Source organism: Uranotaenia lowii, chromosome 2, assembly GCF_029784155.1.
Source record: "Uranotaenia lowii strain MFRU-FL chromosome 2, ASM2978415v1, whole genome shotgun sequence".
In the NCBI taxonomy this organism is placed as follows: Eukaryota; Metazoa; Arthropoda; class Insecta; order Diptera; family Culicidae; genus Uranotaenia; species Uranotaenia lowii.
The window spans coordinates 357,988,356-358,009,849 of NC_073692.1; the positions used below are offsets into that span (position 1 = coordinate 357,988,356).

General features: G+C 40.6%; 1 protein-coding gene across 4 annotated transcripts in view; it reads left to right on the forward strand.

Annotated features, from left to right (window-relative positions):
* Positions 1 to 21,494, forward strand: part of LOC129747538 (RNA-binding protein fusilli-like) — a 317,363-nt gene that overhangs the window by 206,239 nt on the left and 89,630 nt on the right. For all 4 annotated transcript variants that reach the window (XM_055741809.1, XM_055741813.1, XM_055741811.1 and 1 more), the window contains exon 4: positions 14,081 to 14,366. In XM_055741809.1, the coding sequence (XP_055597784.1) occupies positions 14,081 to 14,366 (286 nt within the window). The remainder of the gene's footprint in view (positions 1 to 14,080; positions 14,367 to 21,494) is intronic.

Here is a 21,494-nt window from a genome sequence, read left to right on the forward strand (position 1 = left end):
AAAGGCCTCGATGGACAGGATTGCGGCCAGCGTTTCTTTCTCACAAGCGTGGTAGTTCCTTTGGGGAGTACTAAGCTTGTGAGAAAAATACGCGATGACCCTTTCTTGTTCTTCGAGGACTTGCGTAAGGACGCCAGCGACTGCTACATCACTGGCGTCGGTTTGAATTGTAAATTCTTTTGAAAAATCCGGACTTACGAGGATTGGTGAACTGATTAACTTTTCTTTTATCGCGCAAAAAGCTTCTTCAGCCTGGTCGGTCCAGGAAATAGTCTTGGCCTTAGTTTTAAGCAGATCCGTCAAAGGGGCAGTAGCTCCGCTGAAGTCCTGTATAAATCGGCGATAATAATTGGCCATTCCTAGGAACCGGCGTAATTTGGTCACAGTTGTTGGCCGTTCATACTCGACGATTGGTTTTATCTTTTCAGGGTTCGCGCGTAGGCCGTTGGTTGAGAGAAGGTAACCTAGGAATGGCAGTTCATTTACTCCGAAGTGGGATTTGTCAAGGTTTATGGAGAGATTAGCATCCCGTAATCTCTTGGCTACCTCGGCTAATAGTTGTAGGTGGTGTCCAAACGTTTCACTCACTACAACTATATCGTCGAGGTAGACAAAGACAAAGGGTTCTAACTCTCCATTACCTAGAACTAAATCCATCGTTCGGGCCAGGCGACTTGGACTGTTTGCTAAGCCAAAAGGGCATCGGGTGAATCGGTACATCCCGGAACCTTGAATGCTGAACGCCGTGTAATTTCGAGAACGTTCCTCCAGAGGGATCTGAAGGAACGCCTCGGATAGATCGATAGTGCTTAAGTAGCGAGCTTTGGGTAGCTGTCCCAGTATTCGTCCCGGATGGGGGAGTGGATACGCATCGCGAACCGTGCGTTCGTTTAGTTTACGTGCGTCTAAGCAGAGGCGGACTTTGCCCGAAGGCTTGATCACGGGTACCACCGGAAGCGACCAATCAGACTGACAGCGCTCAATGATACCCACTTTCAGCATTCGGTCAAGTTCGGCGACCACCTTTTCACGTGTTTTTGGCGACATAGTGTAGGGGTATTGCCTGACTGGCGGTTTGGATTTCCATTCGTCAGCAATCTCGATTATATGTTGGGTAACAGGAGTCGTGGGTAAGTATCCCGGTTTGGCTATCTGAAACATGAGTTTTATTTTCTCTAGGTCCTGGGCTTCTGTAGGGGTAAGCATACATTCAGGAGCTGTCGATTCAATGTCACTCTCTTCTTGTAATAGGGCACATTGTCGAATCTGAGGGTAGATTTTAAACTTGGACCAGAAGGTCATTCCTAACAAACATTCTACAAGTAAATCCTTAATGACTAAAGTGGGAACAATTTTTGTTATATTTTCGAATTTATATGGAATCATTATTTCTCCTAGTATTAATAAATTTCCGCCGTCTGCGGATTTTAAATCTAAATTTAACGATAGAGGTTTCAGTTTTACCCCGCGTAAACGCGAGAACAGCTTATCACTGATAAGCGTTCGATTACTACCTGAGTCTAGCAATCCTTTGACGCGTAGATCATGGACGTAGACCCAGGCGTAAGGTCGATTATCAAAGCTAGTTGGGAAGGTTATTTGCAGGACTTCGGGGGTATTGGTATTCGCGCGACCCGAATACCACTCAGACAGAACTGGCTCATAGTCGAGAGAGCTCAGTTCAAAACCGGGGACTCTCACGCGGATTCTTCCGACGTTCGGCGATTTTCGGTCGTCGGCCTGCCGTTTTTTTGGCAATAGGGACAGCGAGTAGTGTCGTATCCTTTGAACCCACAAATATAACACAACAAACCGTTAATAGACCTACAATGTTGTACTTGATGGTCGGGTTGGCGGCAATTGAGACATACGTTTGCGGGTGGCGGCTTGTACCCTTCCACGAGATAGTCAATCGGGCGACGAGACTGAGATGGTCCCGGTTCTGGTTCTCTAGGGGGGATCGATTTCGGTCCTGGGGCGTTTCTAGCATCGCGATAGCTATTCGTAGGTCGTGGGTTGTCGTTTGATGATTTTCTAGCGGGATTTTTCCAATTGTCATTTTGATTTCGGGTTGAACGAGTTGAACGCGAGTTATCAGGGTTGTGTGTAGGGTTATTATTAAGGGTTACTGCATTTACCGTACGATCCTGACCGAATACCTGATTATACATCGAGAAGTTCGACGAATCGATAATGTGGCCAGCATGTATAAGCTGAGGTAAATCTAGAATTGGTTGCCATAGAAGGGATTTTTTATAGTCATTGCGCAAATTTCGTTTCATGATTTCGAGTTTTTCGCGGTCTTCCATCGGAGTCATCATACTTCGGAAAAGTTTATCCATAGCAAAATAATACTCCTGGAAAGTCTCGTTCCTTTGCTGTCGGCGTTGATAAATTTGGCAACGTAGAAGTATGTCTAGCTCAGGATGAGCAAAGTTGCGCTTTAGCTCCAAGATTAAATGCTGCCAGTTGAATAATCGCCCTGGGTGCGGGTGTCGCATGGACATGTACCAACTTTTCGCGGGGCCGTCAAACAGATGAAATGCGGAGTCGAACAGCTCATGTTCAGACATTCTTTCAGACTGGGCCAACTGTTCCACTAACGCGAGAAACTCATTCAGTTTGACACCACGATCTGTGCCGTTATATTTTTCAATTTTCCACAGTGAGACGGGGAGGGATCTGTGAGAAACAGTGTTGTTTCTTTCTGGCGGGTACGCGTAAGGTGAGGTGCTATTTGAGGCAAAAGGATTCGCAAATGAGGCTGGTGGAAATGCGCTTGACGGGGGGAACGCGAACGTGGGTTGAGGCGCAGCAACAGATGAATACGGTCTAGATACGCCTGCAGTCTGGGAAGGATGTCCAATTGATTGGGGTAATTGGGGCGGTTTAATTGGGGGTGGCAAGTGAGATGTGAGTGCGTTCGAATGAGTTGCCGAGCTTTGGGCACTATTTGACGTGAGGTTAATATATGGTGCTATCTGCTGCGAAGAATGAAACACAGAATTTTCCAGCTCAGTAGGGGGGAAAGATGTTACATGGTTAGCCTGACTGAAACTGGAATAGGATGGTAACATTTGAGGATATGGAGTCGTATTTTGATTTCTCGTATGGATCGGTAAGTAATTGGAAGTATATATGGATGTCGTCACCATTGGGGTCGTTACAGGCCTCGAGTATTGGCTGGTAACGATCATAAGATTGCAAGCACCGTCTGATGTCTTCGGAATTGTTCCGGTGTAGGTTTCGATGTTCCCCGTGCTCAAATTAGAAGTGCCAGAAGGCTCAGAGGAAGATAGTCTACTTCGCAGCACGGTAAGTTCTTTCTCCAACGCTATTAAAGAATCGCGGAAAACGTTCGCATTTGGTCTATCAAGCTCCCCGGAGATAACTCCCATACGTTTCAAGCACTCAATAGCCTCCTGTTCGGCAACCGAATCTCCTACTATTCCTCCCTCTGCCTTGTCAAACAAATTATCAACAATATCCTGATCTGGATTCGAATCTGCTGAATCCGTTTTAAAGTAAATATCAAGTTTATCACAAACATTATTTAATAAATCAATAGCTTCTGTACTCCCCGCAAAATCTGAAACGTGACCTAACACCGCTAACCGATTCGCTAAATGCAACAACGCATACATATATTTAGGCGCCACTTTGCTAGTAGTTAGCACCGTATGAAACTGAAGCACTCTATTACGACAAAGAATTAATTCCTGTTCGGGTATTCCCGGTACAATCATTTCCGGTAAGCCTTCTTCTTTCTCCTGCCTCAACAAATCTCTCAAAATGCGTCGCCTACGGCTTATTGATTTATCGCCGGTAACTACAAATCTTCTCATTTCCAGTTCTGTATCTATGTCGGCGCTGTCTAATAGATCTGGACGCATATTTAAATATCGCTTTACGAATCTCTGCCGCAGTTCCTTAATAGATGGCCCCATTTTGAACCACAATCAAAAAACCGTAAGCAATAAAGAACTGTAATACAAAAGGCAATGAATAAGTAGGTCAGAATTCGTGATCCTGTAGGTAAGAAACCACAAGGCGACGCACAGAAACAATCGGCAAGAAATAGCTGAAGTTAGGGCCCCCAACACGACTGAACCCGCTTTGACTCTTTTTTAAACGGAAGTTACTCCGAATATGAAGCAAGCTGAAATAAAAGTTGAACAATCAAGACAAGCCACTGATGGTCTTGAGTCTCCCTGAGATACGCCAAAATATTCTAGTCAGTGACGAATCAAAGACTAGAATATTTTTCCTTTCCGAAGGATCGCCAATTGAAAGTTAAGGTTTTGGCCGTAACCGCCAGCTAGCTCAACCGGTACTTACGTGCTCTCAGGGTCGCTCCTTAGCGATCTCGGGGAGGACGGGAACGACCAAGCTTGTTTTACGAGGTGGAAGCAATCAATCATCCAAGACATGTATATGGCTCATTTTTAATATAGAAAACGATCACAAATTACGGGACATTTTACATTTATTAAACTTGCCAGATTTTCGGGGTACCATGGGGGAACTTCCTCCTTCCGCTAGCTAGATGGCCTCGGGGCTCGTTGGTGCACGATGCCTCGCTGATTTGATGACCCCGGGGTATTGGTGCTCAGGATTCCTTCCGTGGGTGGGTGGCTGACAAAAATCGGTTTCTTTCTGCCTTCCCGAGCCGAGCAGTTTTGTTGACAAAATTGAATCGGTTCAACAGGGTTGGGACCAGAGCCAATATACAAAAGGGACGATGTGGTCCGTCCTGGTCCGAAAATTACACCATGTGGGTTGGTGACAGAGGTGTATTTCGGGTCGTTCAGAAACCCGTTTGGCGGGGTTCTTCGTGGTGCGGTCGGGATCTAAGATCCGACAGAGCGCTTGGAAGCAACGGAGCGCCCTTCGGAACGGTTGGGGAGATTTTTATAGCTTTCCGACTCCCTATACTTCGGCACTCTTGGCCGGACACTTCGCACTTCTAAAAAAACTCACGAATCACAACTTGATTCTTTTCCACGATGTGAGTCGCTTCCTATTCCCGACAACAGTGACCGAGTCGGCACTTCAGCCCATCAAAAAAAACCCCTCCTATCTTTTTCGGACGATTTCTCTCTCCGCTTGGCTCTCTTGCGTTACACCAGTTCCGGTGAAAAGTGGTCTAAACGGCTGTAGTCGAAGGGTGGCATAGTTGAGACTGGCATAAACCTCGGCATTCCCAAACCCGAAACAATTCCAATAAATGCAAAAGTAGGGAAATTTTATGTACATGGAAAATGAGCCAAACCAAGTAATCAACAAACTAATAAACTACTAGAGTAACGCGATCAAAACATGTATTAAATAATATGAATTGTTCCGATTTTTTTTAAAACAGGATTGAATCGGTAACAATCTGGGCACCCAATTGAAGCGATTCTTGAGGAGAGCATTGGGCTATTTCCTCAGCAAGGGATCGTGGATTGAGGGCGGGTCCGTCTCCCCACCCAGTAGAGCGCTTAGCTTTATAACGGCTCGAATCAAACGCTGTATAATTTTCATATGTTGTTTCGGTGGAGACAATTTTATCCTATCCCTACTTCGAAATGTAAGTGCCTCTGCTTACATTTATTGTCCTTTAGAATAGACATATGAATGTATACAGTTGATGAATCTTGAACAAGTTATAAAGCAAAAGTTACTCGCTGCTACCGGCTGTGCCTTGCTAGCTGGGAGGTAGTAATACACACATACGTACATACATATAGGCTTCTCTTAATTTTCTTTTAGTGATGCCGGACATTATATAGAAATTAGGCTCAAAGTTTCAGAATTTATATAAAACATCTAAACGGACAGTTGGGTACTTCTGCCATAAAATAATAGATTCAGAGTTTTGATCAAATGAAAGCAAAAATGGAAACGATCGACCAACTTTCAATGCTGTAGAAAATCTTAAGGAAGGGCGCTGCAGGGTGGTCAGAGGGTTGGGAAATTGTAGTAGATAATTTGCTGTCATTTCGGCATTCGTTTGCTTGGCTATGATCGAGCAGCAAATGGGTAATGAGCGGTGAGCATGCTGCCAATAAACTGAGTGAGAAAACGCTTACGCTTTGACGGAACCTTTACAACAATGTTGTACAAATAGACGACGTCGTTGACGCATTTCCAGTAGCCGATCGAGTATGATTGGTAAATTAAGCGAACGACGAAAACAGCTCCGTGGCTTTAAGAGCCCGCAGTTTGTCTTCGTCGGCTACTGACTGTTAGCTAGCTTTGTAGACCGAAGGTCTTGTTAAGTAATCGAAGCACCTGTAATTGACTAAACTGTCTGTGGTATTGTTTGCTAAGTGACCAATTTATCACTTGATGGGTTTTTTTGTCATCAAAAAGGTACATACCTTCACTCATTGACAACTGAGGGCCGACGATGTTTTATGAGAGGAATAGCTTCTAAATTTGTAAGAACTTAAGATATCACATTTTAAAAATATATTTGTTATTAAATTTTTTAACTGTCGTATTTAAAAAAAAAAACAGCTAGTTAGGACAATTGTTGAAATGATTAAAACTTTCTCAATTTTGAATGTTTTGACATTTCGAAATGGAACAATTTTGTCACTTTGAACAATTTCGTGCTATACTACTAACTATTGTATTCAAAAAATAATTTAAACCTAGTGCCTACATTTGGAAGTGTTTTCGGTTTTGAAAATTTCTTCGATGTTACTTTTTCTTTAGTGTTGCTCGTTGAGTGATTTTATTTCTCTATGATAAATAGATATTGACTTTTTTCAAACTATGACAAAAAATATAAAACTATCAAGATTGAACAAAAACAAAAGAATAAAAAAATGACAAAAATAACGAAATTGATAAAATCGACACTATCACGAAACAAATCACAAATGTGATAAAAATCAAAATAATGGCAGAAATGTCATTTTTGACAAAATAAAAAGACAACATATGAAAAAAACCAAAAATACAATAAAAATGGAAAAATGATCAAAATTACTATGAAAAAATTATATAAAAACCAGAAATGACAAATGTCAATGTGACAAAAATGTCTGAAATACTGTTCAGATTTCCAAAAATTTTCTTAGTAGATTTCCTATAAAAAAAAAAGCTATTTATCTACTCTACGGTAACTTTAAAGTACTTGTAGTTGCACCTGACACTTGGCAACATCCCTCGAGGCAGTATAGCACCTGTTTAGCTGAGTTGGTACACCATCGAAGCAATTCAAGCATAGTTTCTACTAGAAGGTAGCTAGTTTCGAAAGCAATTGTAAACGCTGCTACTGCTAGAGGACCAGAGAGCTAGCTATCGGTAAACCCGTTCCATCAATAAATGTGTCCCCGCCTTCCAATGCCTTTTCCTCGACTACCAGATTCTACAAACGACCTCTGATGGGCTGTAATTTTCTGTACCATTGAGTAGGGCGCCGGAGATCGATCGACTGATCGCCGTGGTGTTCATTCATGGAAATCTTCGTCACAACAACGAGCGCGGTTTCGCGCAATCAGGTTACTGATTCATGTTTTGCTGCTGCTCCTATATTGAAGGAAAACTGGGCTACAGACCCACTCTATGGGGCATTTCCTGTCCTCGGCAAGACTCTTGCACTAGACGACCAAAACAAACAAGAGACTCCCGGGCGTTTGGTGTTGTGTTTCAAAATAATTGAATCGGTCGACCTGGCCGCTACGGCGACGATTCACTTTTTCGGTCTAAACATTTCAATTAAGCCACCTCCCCCTTTGGGTCCCCATCGAAGAATACCTGCCAAGCGTGACCGATTAAGGCCCCCCTCAAAGACTTGCAACCGATGACGACCGACCGAGGGGTTGTAAATTAGTACCGTATTTATGAGCCCCTCGATACCGAAAAAAAATTGGCCGGTGGAAGACCTAAAGAAGTCACTAAGCCAAGACGGTTGTCGATAAGATTACCTGATTCAATTCGAAAAAGTGCATTTCCACTTAGTTTTAAGGAGTATACTCGAAAAAAATGAAATATGTTCTTTTGTGAATAACTTTTCAAAGCAGAAAGTGATGGAAATTTTAAAGACATTGTCTTATTATGTTTACAAGGTTGAACATATAGCAAATTTGAATAAAAGTTAAAACCTTTCTCATAAATTTGGGTTTTGGTTTGAGTTCTGTACAAACCATTTATCTATTGAAATTATTATTTATTTATTTATTCATTTATTTATTTGGTAACAAATCAACGGATCACATGTTGATCCCAATGATGAAATAGATACAAAACAAAATAATTAAAATTATAAAAAAATGTTTACACAAACTACCTTGACCTAAACGCTATTAAAATTTTTCTTCTAAAGCAATCCCTCGATGTACCGAAATCAAAATGTTCAGAGTAACGGTTAAACGTCCTGATCACGCCGATCAATGCACTTGAAGTAGAATAATTTCAAAAATGTTATCATTGGGCTACAAGTTTTTCGAATCTTCAACCATTTCACGATTCCAATCATACTAAGCAAGGTTTTCGAGATCATTGGAGGCCAAAACTGCTTCCTTCGTTAATATTGTAAAACTTCCAGAGGGTTTTGCTTGAGCTTTTAAACATGATAGTCTTTTGATTTTTTTCTTCGAAAAATGCCGGTTATAAGTTTGTAATCACCTCCTCAAAAATATGCAAATTTTGTTCCGTCATATCTCAATTATCTTATGACATAATTGCTTTTTTTTACCTCTTCGAAAGATGATTATGAGCAAAACTATTTTTGCATGTGTTTGGCAAAATTTATATGTTAACTTCATAGGACTTTATCTTAGCTGTTAGTTTGATAATTTTCAAAAATTCGCACTCAAAATTCAAACCCGATCATATCATGGAGATTTTAAAATTCGATTTGCATTTGAATCCTTATATCATACTAATCAGAAAAGATTTGTTAAATTCAGTGTATAAAAAAGCATTGTACTTGAAAATATATATGATAGCAGGATGGCCACCCATTCGGGAAAAGCGGGAAATGCGGGAAAAAGACGGGATTTAAAATCCAACGGGAAAATAGCGGGAAAAAGCTGGGAATTCTTTAGAAAAGTCGGGAATTTTTAGCTTAGTGAAAGTCTGTTCAATGAAGTTTGGTCGCAATAGATCGAAACAAAAAGAAATGGATTGACAGTTGATCACCATTCTCTTTTCAATTGACTTCGATGCAGTATGCTCGCAATTCTCACTCGAGATACAGTACCGTTCATAATTGTATAGAAATTGGAAGCTCGTACTCTGTCATTTTGACTTTGAATTTCCATAACATTTCTTCTCAGATGATATTTTTTACTCAAATTTTCTGCGTAAGATAGATTAACTATGACACTATCATATCACGAAATTTGAGCTATCTAAAGATTGTTTGGCCAGAGATAGAGTAATTCTACGAAAATCGGACTTTTTTGGACTTTTACCATTCAAACTGTAATATCTCAGAAACTACGCAACGCTTTTTATGGAAATTTTTCAGAGTGATTGTTGAAACACAAAGTTAACATGTCTGAAGTTTTTGAAAAGTTCTATCGATGAGAAAAAGAGTTACGCGATGTTCAATAGTTCAGGCATGAACCTTAAAATGCGATTTCTATAGCATTTTGGACGAATGTTTCCGTAGAAAAATCATATTTTATGTATTAACAATCAGCAAATTTGTTTCAATCAGAAACCTAAAGCAATTTTGTGACATTCTGATTTCGAAACACAAATAGATCATTCATTCAATGTTTTTCTCTTTTTCATTGCTTCTGTCAGACATTATTGCAGAAAACTACTGCAAAAGTTATTTAAATAACTTTAAAATGTATTTCAGATATAGAATATGTTGTCCAGGCAACCAATATTCTAAATGGAAAAAAATTGCGACAAAATTATGTCAGTTTTTTTTTTAATTTTTTCGTAATAAAACTGTTTGTTTACATTTTGTTTCATACGACGTAATGAAAGCTCACGCGAGATTTGACTCTAGGGGAGGAAGACTGAAATTCGCTGTATCGTTTTTTGTATCGTTTTTTTTTACTGTTCGCCAAAAAGCCAGCAATTGTAGCAATTTTCTTTTTTTTTTTTTTTTTTTTTGAGATAGGGAAAAGCCCGCGGGAGTAGAATTTATTTCAATTCGAATCCTTGCTCCCGTTGTTTTTTTAACATCCACTTACCCCACGTCCACACCCCGGTGTACCTTACCCTTTTTTTATTATGAACAATCATATTTGTTCAACATTTTCGACTCGATTAGTTTTCGACGTAGTTTCAAAAAAATTAGAAAAAAACCATACTGCGTATCAATCTAATGATTTGTAATTAAATGGTAAAAATAACTAAAAAAAAACATTGAAAGCTCATTTCCTACTGAAAGAGATAAATATTCAAAAAAAATATATTAGGAATTTTGCTTGGTTTTCTGTTTTACAAAATCGGGAATTTCGTCAGATCATGCGGGAAAAAGACGGGAAAAATGCGGGAAATCAAAAATCGATATTGAGTGGCCACCCTGATGATAGTTATCTACTGAGAGTTTGGGATCACCTCTAAGTATGGTGTATAGGTAATTTTGAATCAGTCTTCCAAAACATGCACATTAAACGAAAATTATCGAGTTCGGTTATTATCTTACCGATTTCCTAACATGTGGAGATCGGAAGTCTGTTCAGTAATTTTTCATAGTCGAGAAGTGACAGCTGTCAAATATTCAGCATCTTTTTCGGAAAAAAATAACCCAACTCGGCTGATCATATCTAAATTTAGATGATTTAAATCATCTGTTAAATTATTTACAGTTGTTAACGTGACAGCTCATTATATAGCCGAACAACCCGTATTGTTTAACCGAATTGGCTGTAATTATTACCGAAAGGCCGGTAATTTGTAACCAAAAAATTATATAAGCTCAGTTATATATACCGAACAACTGGTAGAGTTAACCGAAATACCTGTAATAATTACCGAAATACCAATAAATTTTACCGAATAAGCTGTAGAAGTCCGGTGATATCTGCCAAACAGCCGGTTGAGTTGACCGAAATATCTGTAATGTTTACCGAAATGCCGGTAAGTTTTACCGAAAATATTTAACAAGTTCAGTAATATTTATCGAACAACAGGATTTTTATCGAAAAACCTGTAAAGATAATCGAAACTCCGGTAATTTTAACCGAATCATCGGTTTTTTGACTTAATATCTGTTGTTACCGGAACGTCGGTATATATCGGCGTTTTAAGCTGTAAAATTTTCGGTAATTTTTACCGAAAACCTTAAAACGTTTGGTTTTCGATTAAAATGATTGAAAATATAACAATTTTCGATAAAAATACCGTCCTTACCGGTATGCTTCAACGTGCCTTGAAAAAGAAGCAACAATAATGAATAAACACATGTTCGAGATTTTTCGTATTCCTGTATGGATGTTTTACTCTAAGGAAGAAAATATTTTATTCGCAAATTATTTTTAAGTAAGAGTTTTTCGTCTTTTTTTGATTACGTTTCTAATGCTACAATGTCTTCCTTCATTAAATACGTTAGGCGCCTGAAACAAAAATTCATAAAAATTACATTGAAGTCTTCTTTCTCATACTAAATTACAAATTTCCTTACCTTACTCTTCGAAATTGTTTGTTTAACGTCAAAGTATTTAATCAAAACACACACATATCAATTCAGTTTACATAATGAAAATTGAAACGAATAATACATCATCAAATAACTTATTGCTTCCATCTCACGCTCAAAACACAACTGAAAAAATAAAAAAATACTTCCGCTTGCGCTTATAGCGCTTTTTTTTCAATAGCAACTGATCATCGACTGCTTGATGCAAGACATCCCGCTCGCGTACATGGAAAAACTCGAGACGTCTGACTTTTCTTAAGCGGGAGCGAGATGCGAAAAAAGCGGGAATTCCCAATCAAAACCGGGAAATTTCTTTATGGATCATTTTTTCCCTAAATAAAGCTATTGAATTTAAGGGGGGGGTAGGGTCTAACACTTTCAAAAAATCGATTTTTTTATTTTTTTTATTTTCTTATTGTAAAACATTTCAAGAATGTTGTGTCAAATTTTCAAGTCAATTGAAGCAAAGCTGTAGAAATTATAGGCCTTTATCTCCTCCTATCTAATACTGCAAGAAAGCAAGAGTAGAAACTTCAAACGCGTTTTTCTCGAAAGCACATTTTTAAAGTCCGTGGACATCGTCATTTGAAAACTACTTCACCAATTCTTTTCAAATTTCGAACATATTTTTTATTTTAAAATACCAGACCCCAACGTTTTTTTTTTACTTTGGGGAGATTTTACAGATAAAAAATGGCGGATTTTTTCGTGAAAAATCGTAGTTTTTACTTCAAACAGCCACAAAAATTTCATAAATTTTTTTTTAAGTTAAATAAAAACGTTGGGGTCCAGAAAAACATCTATATTTTGCTCTGATTTTTTGACTTCAGATGATTCTGTGCTGAGATACAGTGTCCACCGCAAATCCTGTTTTCTAAAAGGCATCCTCGAAAGTGCTCCGTCACCGGCTCATTTTTCAATATTTTTCTACGAAAAAATTACTAAATGTTCTTTTAACAATGCTTTGTATAATGCAAAAAATTTGAATACATTTGTTTGAACGATAGCTCTAAAAAAAAAATCGTGAAAATGGTGTTTTTTTTACCCGTTAGACCCTACCCCTCCTTAAGATTTAACTTTTTTCACCTACCAATCTTTTTGTTATTATCTATAGAGTGCTGCAAATAATTGAGTGGTATTTGCTATAAGTGCGGGCCGCTGAAAAGATTTTTCTAATTAAAACTTGGTTTAAAAGGTTGCTCACCCCTGATTTAGGAAAATATGTAAATACTGATCATGCCAGTTTAATGGTCGGAAAGATAATTTACTATTTGATTCGAAATTTTGGTCAAACCTAATGATTAATTTTGTAACCTAAGTTGGTGTCAATCAATTTTTTTTATTTTCATAAATATTTTGGTGAGACCCCTGAGTAAAATTATTGAAAAGTTGTAAAATTCGGTTTATTTTGTTTGTAAAGTTACTGTCTGACAAACTCATCAAATTTATGTTAACTTGATATATTCTAAAAAAAAACTAGGAGAAAATTGGGTAAAACGGACACCCTAAGGTAGAATCGCGATAGAAAATCAGATATTGTTTTTTTAATCACAGTTTTCGTGCAAATGGGCAGTTTAGGTTGTTTACTATCGCATTAACCATTGAAATTAGTAAATTTCTTTCATATGGACTGTTTTTATAGCAATCTAATAATGAGTGCGAATTGCACATTTCAAAAATGGTCGAGTACAACGGATACTGCGTAGAAAAAATACATTTTACCGAAAAAAAATTGCTTTAAAAGTAAATACTTTGTGAGTTAAGTATTTGAGAACGTTCAAACTGAAATGGAATAAACTAGTCCGAGTCCAGTAGCAGAACAGCGTGATTTTCGGAATTCCGGGGATCCAATTTTTACAGTTTTCATTGCCTGTTAGACATGCTGAGTACTTATCGATCGGCAATTGAACTTGCCAAGCTCTTTGAAAAACATAAGCATATCATAAACAAACCGATAAAACTTTGGATACACTAAGGCGAATATATTCTCACCATTAGATTTGCGCCAAACATTGTAATTTTCGAAATATTGAAATAGTCTGTTTTACCGGCCGTGTCCGCCTTATTCGACTTTCCCCATGTTCACATTTTTCAATTTTACAAACCAAGTTAGAAGAATTGAGAATCATTTAATTTCGTCGATTTACCTATCTTTGTCACGAAAACGATTATAGTACGATCGATTTACAAGTTTAACAAGCTTTTCGGTCCTTCAACCATTTCACGATTTCAATTACACAAAGCAACGTTTTCGAGACCATTTGAGGCCAAAACTGCTCTGCATTAATATTGAACAACTTTAAGTGGGTTTCGCTTGAGCTTTTAAACATAACTTCTAATGTAGGCTCAAAAACTGAAAATCTTGACAACTATTGTTTAATCAACTAAATTTTATCTTTTTCCTTCCAAGCACTCCAAAGTTCATTTATACAAGACATGAATACAAATCTAATCATATTTATTTTTCCCTTTTTTCAGTTCGACGCCTACACCCGGTCGCTGCAGATAGACCCTCAGGGGGCCGGCTTCCGGCTGGTGACCGATGGGCAGCTCCCCTTGCGCCAGTGTCTGCACCCGGAAGCCAGTGCCAAAGATATCGGGCTGCCCAGTTACTACTGGCGGTTCAGTGACCTGCGGAAGGAGTACGTGCGCTACAAGGCCGGCGATCTGGCCCGGGCCCTGGTACCGGTGGCGGATGCGACCAAGCTGCACACGATGCCCCGGCTGCCCCAGATGCCCGGGTCCATCGCTGAGATTATGCAAGGTAGGGCTCCACTCTTGCAGCAGCTCTGGTTTTCTGCTGTTGCTTGTTTATGTTTTGCCAATTTCCGGTGTAAACATGCTTTCGTTTTCCTTTGGGACATCATTGGGAGCATGTTGGACATGGATTTGTTGTAGACATGTTAGTGGGTATTTTATTAGTAACCCCGATTCTTTCACATGTTTTTCATGTAGAACCTGTGACTCAAATTTCCGCTCAAAGGAAATCATTCAGATCAGTGGTTTTCAAAGTGGTCCCTACCCCCGACCCCGCCCCCTTGGAGGCGTAGAGAGCTTCCAGGGTGGCGGTGAGCTCAATTTTGAAATTTGAGGGACATTGGAAGGGCTCAGGGCATCCTAAAGGAGGACTCTTATTGATTCATAGAAAACAGCTATAATTTGGAGTTATACCTTGTTGTGTGTTCAGACACTAAAAGTCTATTTCCTAACTGGCTGACACTTTAAAGAGTTTTAACATGCATTTCTAATTTATTTGCCGAAAGCTGATATCAGTCACTGTAGGGGCATACAGCCCCCTCCAGTATAAGCAATTAACCGGGGCTCGATGATCGTTTTCTGCCGTAGAATCTAGCAGCGAATTCTATTTGATGAAGTCAACTGAATTACAAAGCGGCAGCTTGATTTGTTTCATCTGACGATTTGGCCTATTGGTAAGTTGTCGGAGAGATAATCAGAGGATTCCAGTTCGAATTATGTTGGAGGCGAATTTTTTTTTTCATTTACTATTCATTATCGATGCATTTTTCATTAAACTGTGAGTCGTAGATCAACCAAACAAAGCGAAAACAAAATAGTGAATGTCTGTTTGTAGAAACCAAACATTTCACACAATCACTGATACATTATTTTTCGGGTGCTTCGTTTGGCGGATGATGCTACTAGCCGTATAATGCAAAGTTCAAAATAATCGATCAAGAATGGTAAATTTAAAAAAATTGCTTCGACCAGTAATAGAACACGAGTCCTCCGATTTCTTCTCTGGCACCTTACCAATAGGCTAAATCATCAGATGTAAACTAACCTGTGGCTCTATAATTGAGTTGACGTCATCGAGGTGAATTCGCTGCTAAATTCTACGGCAGAAAACGCTCATCGTGCCCCGGTAAATGTTGCTCTATTCGCCCCGAGTTCACAAGTTAAGGTGAAAACGCCTTTTAGATATCATTATAGTGGAAAATCGAAAATTTAATGATGATGAAAAATAAGGAACAATGTGTACATTATGTTGCAGTGCATTCACTATAAATCGAGATGATTTAACGATCATAAGACCTTATTTTCCGGTGCTCAGAAATTATAACATTTTCGGCACTTGGTTTCTTTCATATTTCTGTAAAAACGATAAGGCGATTTCTTTCTTGTTGAAAAATTAAAACTTTAAGAACTACAAAACTGTTCCTCGTCAACATTTATTTGAAAAAATGCGTTTTTCCTTAGAAAAGAGAGGTGCTTAAAACTCCCCGGGTGCTCATTATGCCCTTGTCTCCTCTATTATTTTTTTTAAAACAGTTTGAGAATAAAATCTCATCAGAGTTTAAATTTATGGAAGCTCAAATTAAAGTAGAAGTTCGCATGCCTCCAATTCTATGAAATTATGAACATCACTTTATGAAGTTTTTAGCAAACTTGCCATGTAAGGTTTGTTTTTCTCTGTAATCCGTGTTTTGTTTTTTTCTAATTCTTCTTATTCTGAAATAAAATATGATTATAAAAAAATATTATGCTGCGGTATGCTGACCGATATCAAAAGATATATAATTCTAGTTCATTGCTAAGTGCTAATTTATGAAAATACATAATTATTACAACTTTCGAACGGGTTTGACTGAAAAACCTGCAGTGAAATTAGAATTCGTCTACGTGGAGCCCGAGATGGATCCGCGCTTAAGACGCTCATCGGCTTACTCAATTTCAAGTCAAAATTCCAGCATATATACCCTGCCTCTTGTTATGATTCAAGACGAGTGAAGGCCGGACCTCGAGTCGTCAGAGGAGAGGTCCTTATCCTCTGACGACTCGAGGTCCGGCCTTTACTCGTAACTCAAGGCTCGCTTGGTTTGCACGACTATCGTGCGCTCCGCCTCTGTTCGAGACCACTGCAAGAGACCAATGACCTCTCCTCTAACGACTCGAGATCTTGGCTCCGCTTGGCTTGGCTCGAGGCCCTCTCCTCTTTGCCCGTCCGTGTGCCGAAGCGAGAGCAGCTTATCCTAGTTTCGCGCCTGTCGCGCTTGGCACATGTCCGGGGCTTTTCGAAAAACTACTCGGATGATTCCCGGCGAAGACGTCATCCTACACCGACTTGAGTGACTCACCCGCCGACGACGTGAAGTCTCTCTACCCGAGAGTATTTCGCGGCGTAAATACACTTCCCCCTACGACTGCGAAGAAGGTCATGTCTTATCCCCGCAGCTTCCATCGTAGGGAGCGCGTTCTACTCAGATACTATACTGCGTCGAAGGTATCCTTCACAACGTTCACTCACGACATACCTAACAGCTCGGCATACGCAGAAGTTAGAATCTTATCTTTGTATACTTTACTGCTAGGATCTGACGCACACTAGGTCTTATCCCCACAGTCTCCGTCGCAGAGGGCACGTTCGCGACGGTAACGTTGGAGGTATCCTACAAACAGACGCGCGACATATAAAGCAGCTCAGCATACGTAGAATGCAGAGTCTTATCTTTGTATGCTTTACTGCCAAGTTCGCACGCACACTACTCAGATGCTCCCCGACGAAGAAGTCACCCTACACCGGTCGTGGACTGGTGCTGGTTTCAACTCCTCTGAAGGGCAGTCATGATCCGAGTGAACCCATCGCTGACTACGCGCCAAGTATTGGGATCCTCAATGGGACAATGTTTTCGGCTGTTGTGTCTGGTTCGCAGGCGGCAAGCATGTTAGCGCATACCCCTTCAAACCTCGGACAGTTGAACACTACGTGCTCTGGTGTCTCTAATGTGTCACCACAGGTTGGGCAGAATGGCGATGCCACGTGTTGATGGTGATGGTGATGGTGGTACTGCATGAAGCATTCGTGACCAGTCAAAAATTGTGTCATGCAGATATCCACCTCTCCTTGTCTCCGATCCATCCAGAATCCGAAGTTTGGGATCAAGCGATGGGTCCACCGGCCATGTTCCGAGCTGTCCCACTGATGCTGCCAGTTGGACATCGAGGCCTCTCTGGCGTGTTTCCGCACATCGGGCATGTGCCTGTGCTCGTAGCAGAAGATATCTTCCTTTTTTTTATTAGTTGATCACCCAGGTGGTAAATCCTTTTTACGGATTGCATTCCAAGGCGCGGCGTGCCACCACAACCCTCCAGTTTGCTACTCTGGGTCCATGGGTGCAATTGGTGACTCATGATACTATGTACCCCTACACCATAAAGTCTACCTGGGGCCTCTGGCCTTATTTCCCATCCGGACCTGCAACAAAGGCTATATCCATGATGGGAAGACCATACTCGCGCAAAGCGCTCCACGGCAATACTCGTTTTTACGTACTACACCAGCAATCGTCATCCACTCTTCTGTCACGATTCACGACTCACGGGTTGGCAGTCCGTTCACCGCTACTCGTGACTCGAGTCCCACATTGGGCCTTTTGTCTCAATTCGAGACGCCACGATGCGCCTCTCCTCGTGACTCGAGACCCTCTCACGCTCATCCACAATTTAAGACGTCTTTACCTCGTGTCTTGAAGGCCCTCAATCAACCCGTCTCTTGACTCAATTCGAGACGAGAACAACTCGCCTCTCCTCGGGTCTGGAGATATCCACATACCTAACCTGTTCTCCGTCTTGAGTGTCGGCCATATCCGCGAATCGGGGCTAGGATCACCCGACGCGTGAATTCGACCAACACCCGCTCGAACATTGGTCGTCCCGCATATCGAGGTCGCGACTACCCCCCTCCCTTTTGCAACTGAGCACTGGTACCTAGGTACCCAGTCGCACCACGTTTGTGCCACACTCGGCACGCAGCTCGTCGGCGGACTGGCTGCGCCAAGTGTGACGTGTAGTTCTCTCGGCCGTACGCCTACGGGTGACAAGTCTGTAGACACGTTTCCACTCTGCACCACGGGGAGGTGGAATTACTTCGCAGAGCAGATATCTTCCTCTAGCAAGACCGAGATGGGCATGACCTTCCAGGCTGCCGCTCCGTACCATAAAATGGATGAGGTCACACTCGCCAGGACCCTCCTTTTGCTGTAGCGGATCGCCGAGTTCTTCGACATGGCCCGTGAGAGGGCCGCCATTGCCGCTCTTTTACAGGCGTAGTCGCCTTGGGCAATAAAGCTCAACCGGTCGTCGATCATCACCCCCAGGTACTTGATCGCACGCTTGGATTCGATTGTGCACGGTCCAGCTGCAATCGTCCCTGATTGTGCTGAAATCAGGTTGGTGATCAGCACCATCTCGGTCTTGTGGTGAGCTAGACGCAAGCTCTTGGGGCACATCCAACTTTCCACCTTCTCAATAGCTACTGTGGCGTGTAGCTGGACCTTTTCGGTTGATGGGCCCGATGCCAGGAGAACCACGTCGTCTGCGAATCTGACAAGTCTCACAGTTCGTAGCAGCTACAGACGAAGATCCCGTTGACCTTGGCTATCACGAAAATTTCCTCTCCAGCAAACATTACCTCTTGTATGGGGTATCTTCCTGTAACCCATATCAAAGCCAGTTTGGATTTATCGGTTACCCAATTACTGCCATCCGAGGTTTCTGCGATACGGGTCTGCCACTAACGCCACCCTAGTGTGTCTTTGACATAATGACATGATGCCAAATCGGGCCAAAATATGACGGGTCCATCAGCCTGCTTGATCATCGGCAATAAACGCTTCTGGAGGCATTCCTTGATATAGTTATGGGTGTTTATTGTTTTCGATGTGACCTAGGGGCTAGATATTTTGCCACACTCGCATATTATTTGCCACACTATCCCAGCAAACATTTATGAAGGTATATCCAGGAACAACAAAATTATTCACACAATTATACCAGATGAAAAGATTGTATTAAACTTACCAAAATAGCATATAGCTACAAAAGTGGAGGCGATATATCTACAATGACAAGATTCGATTTCCCCACGAAAAGCAAAATAAACGATTCCAAGTATGTTGAGTAAAACGAAAAAAAAACTTCCCCGACCGAGAATTGAACTCCAGTCCTCCATGTCTACAGTCCGGTATCTTACCACGATGCCAACTCATCACTTGACATGATCCACGCTATAGCTCTATAGGTGAGATTTTTTTTTACGAACCGGTCAAAGGAAGAAAGGACCGCCCATTTATCGTAAATTAGTTTACTCAAATCGTAATAGTCGAATCAGCATATTCCTAACCTTTTGGAGACATATTTACGAATTGACTAAACTGCTATCCGACTCAACTATTTTTGGGCAAAGCTTGTCGTACATAAATGATAGAAAATCCCGAAATACCAACTTGTTTACGATGGGTATCGAAAATGTCTTAATATCGGATTTGGATTATCATTTTCATTACGATTTCATGTTAGCTGGGCACATCCTTGACAATTTTTTCGGTGAAAATAACCTTCTCCGTGTCGGGGATATCCTTGTCCTTGCCTACAGTGAAGTATTGTGGCCAAGGAACTGTTTTATAGTCCAATTTCACATGCGTTTCATCGTCTATGATAATGCACCCAGAACTGTTGCAAAATATTGATTCATACAGTTTCCGGGCTCTTGGTTTGACAGATGCGGCTTGATTTGTGTTTTTTTTTAAGGTTTTTTCTCCTTCCGGTACGTCTTGAGCCCAAATCGCTCTCTAGCACGCATCACGTTAGACGTCGAAGTCCCGACTTTTCTTGGCACATCCCGAATGGAAGCCGATGGTTTCTGTTTGTAGGCATCCCTCACCTTTTTGTCAAAAGCAGGACTTACAGGACCAGATTTTCGACCACTCCTCGGTTCATCTTCAGATGTACAATGTTCACCATATTTTAAGGAAGCTGTCCGTACCGCTCCGACGCTCCTCTTCTTTGACAAATTTTCTCATTAAGATTCTACTCAGAGTACATCACTTGTGAACGATACTTTTTCTCTTCTCCGGAGTAAGACCACGCATTTTGAAATGTAATCACAAATTAAATGTTTTTTTTATGTTATCACGTACATAACTGTGTAAACAAAAGGACGCAGCCAGCCAAAAAATTCGATTCAAAATGACCGTTTACATAAGGTGTGCTTATAATTTCTGAAACAGGCTTTATTCGTTAACCTGGTCAAAAAAAAACTCATATCTATCTTTTAGATAACAACCTTAAAGCTCAACTTCATTCTTTAAATTGTTGAAGTACTCTAAAATCAACTTACTATAAGCTGTCATGTTCTGGCGAGAAACCGTTATTGAAAAAAGGACTTATATTCTATAATCTGTGGTTTAAACTTCAGATGGAATCTCATAATAAAATTCGACCTCCAGGCTGATATCAGCATTTAGAATCACAGTTCAAGTTCAGAATTCGTTTTTTTTATTTCCAAAAAGTTCATGCCTTTTTTCTTGTTGTTGTTGCTTCTGCATCGACAAAATAAAGAAACAAATCTTATGCAACACCGCCCGATATCACTTTGCTTAATGATCCATAAATTTTGCATTTGCAGTCGCGACTTGCACAAACAACAAATGGCTGCCAAGGCGGACCATGTCAATAGATGATTATTTTTAACCATATCGAGCAAAAGACGAATAGTAGCGTCAAGCCAAATAGAAGCGTTTCGTTTGCCATTCATCGAATCGCGGTTTCCCCGCTGCTGATAAAACGCGCCCGTTTGTTTTATCACCCAGAGGTATAAAAGTAATCCGGTTATCACCAGGTAAAATAGCGCCAAAGGTTAAGTAATGTGGGGGTGGTTGTGTTATTTAATCCACGTTATGTTTTAAATATGGTAAGAATTTAACCATATGAGTTGGCACATTTTGGGGTTGTCTTCTTCGATGGGTTGCGTTGCACATTTTCGACAATCAAATTGGTTTCGGGTTGATAAGACTCCCCGAAAAAAAAGAGAGGAAACAATCAGCCCTTGCTAATGATTATCCTCGATGTCGAATCCGGACGATGTCCAGAAGAT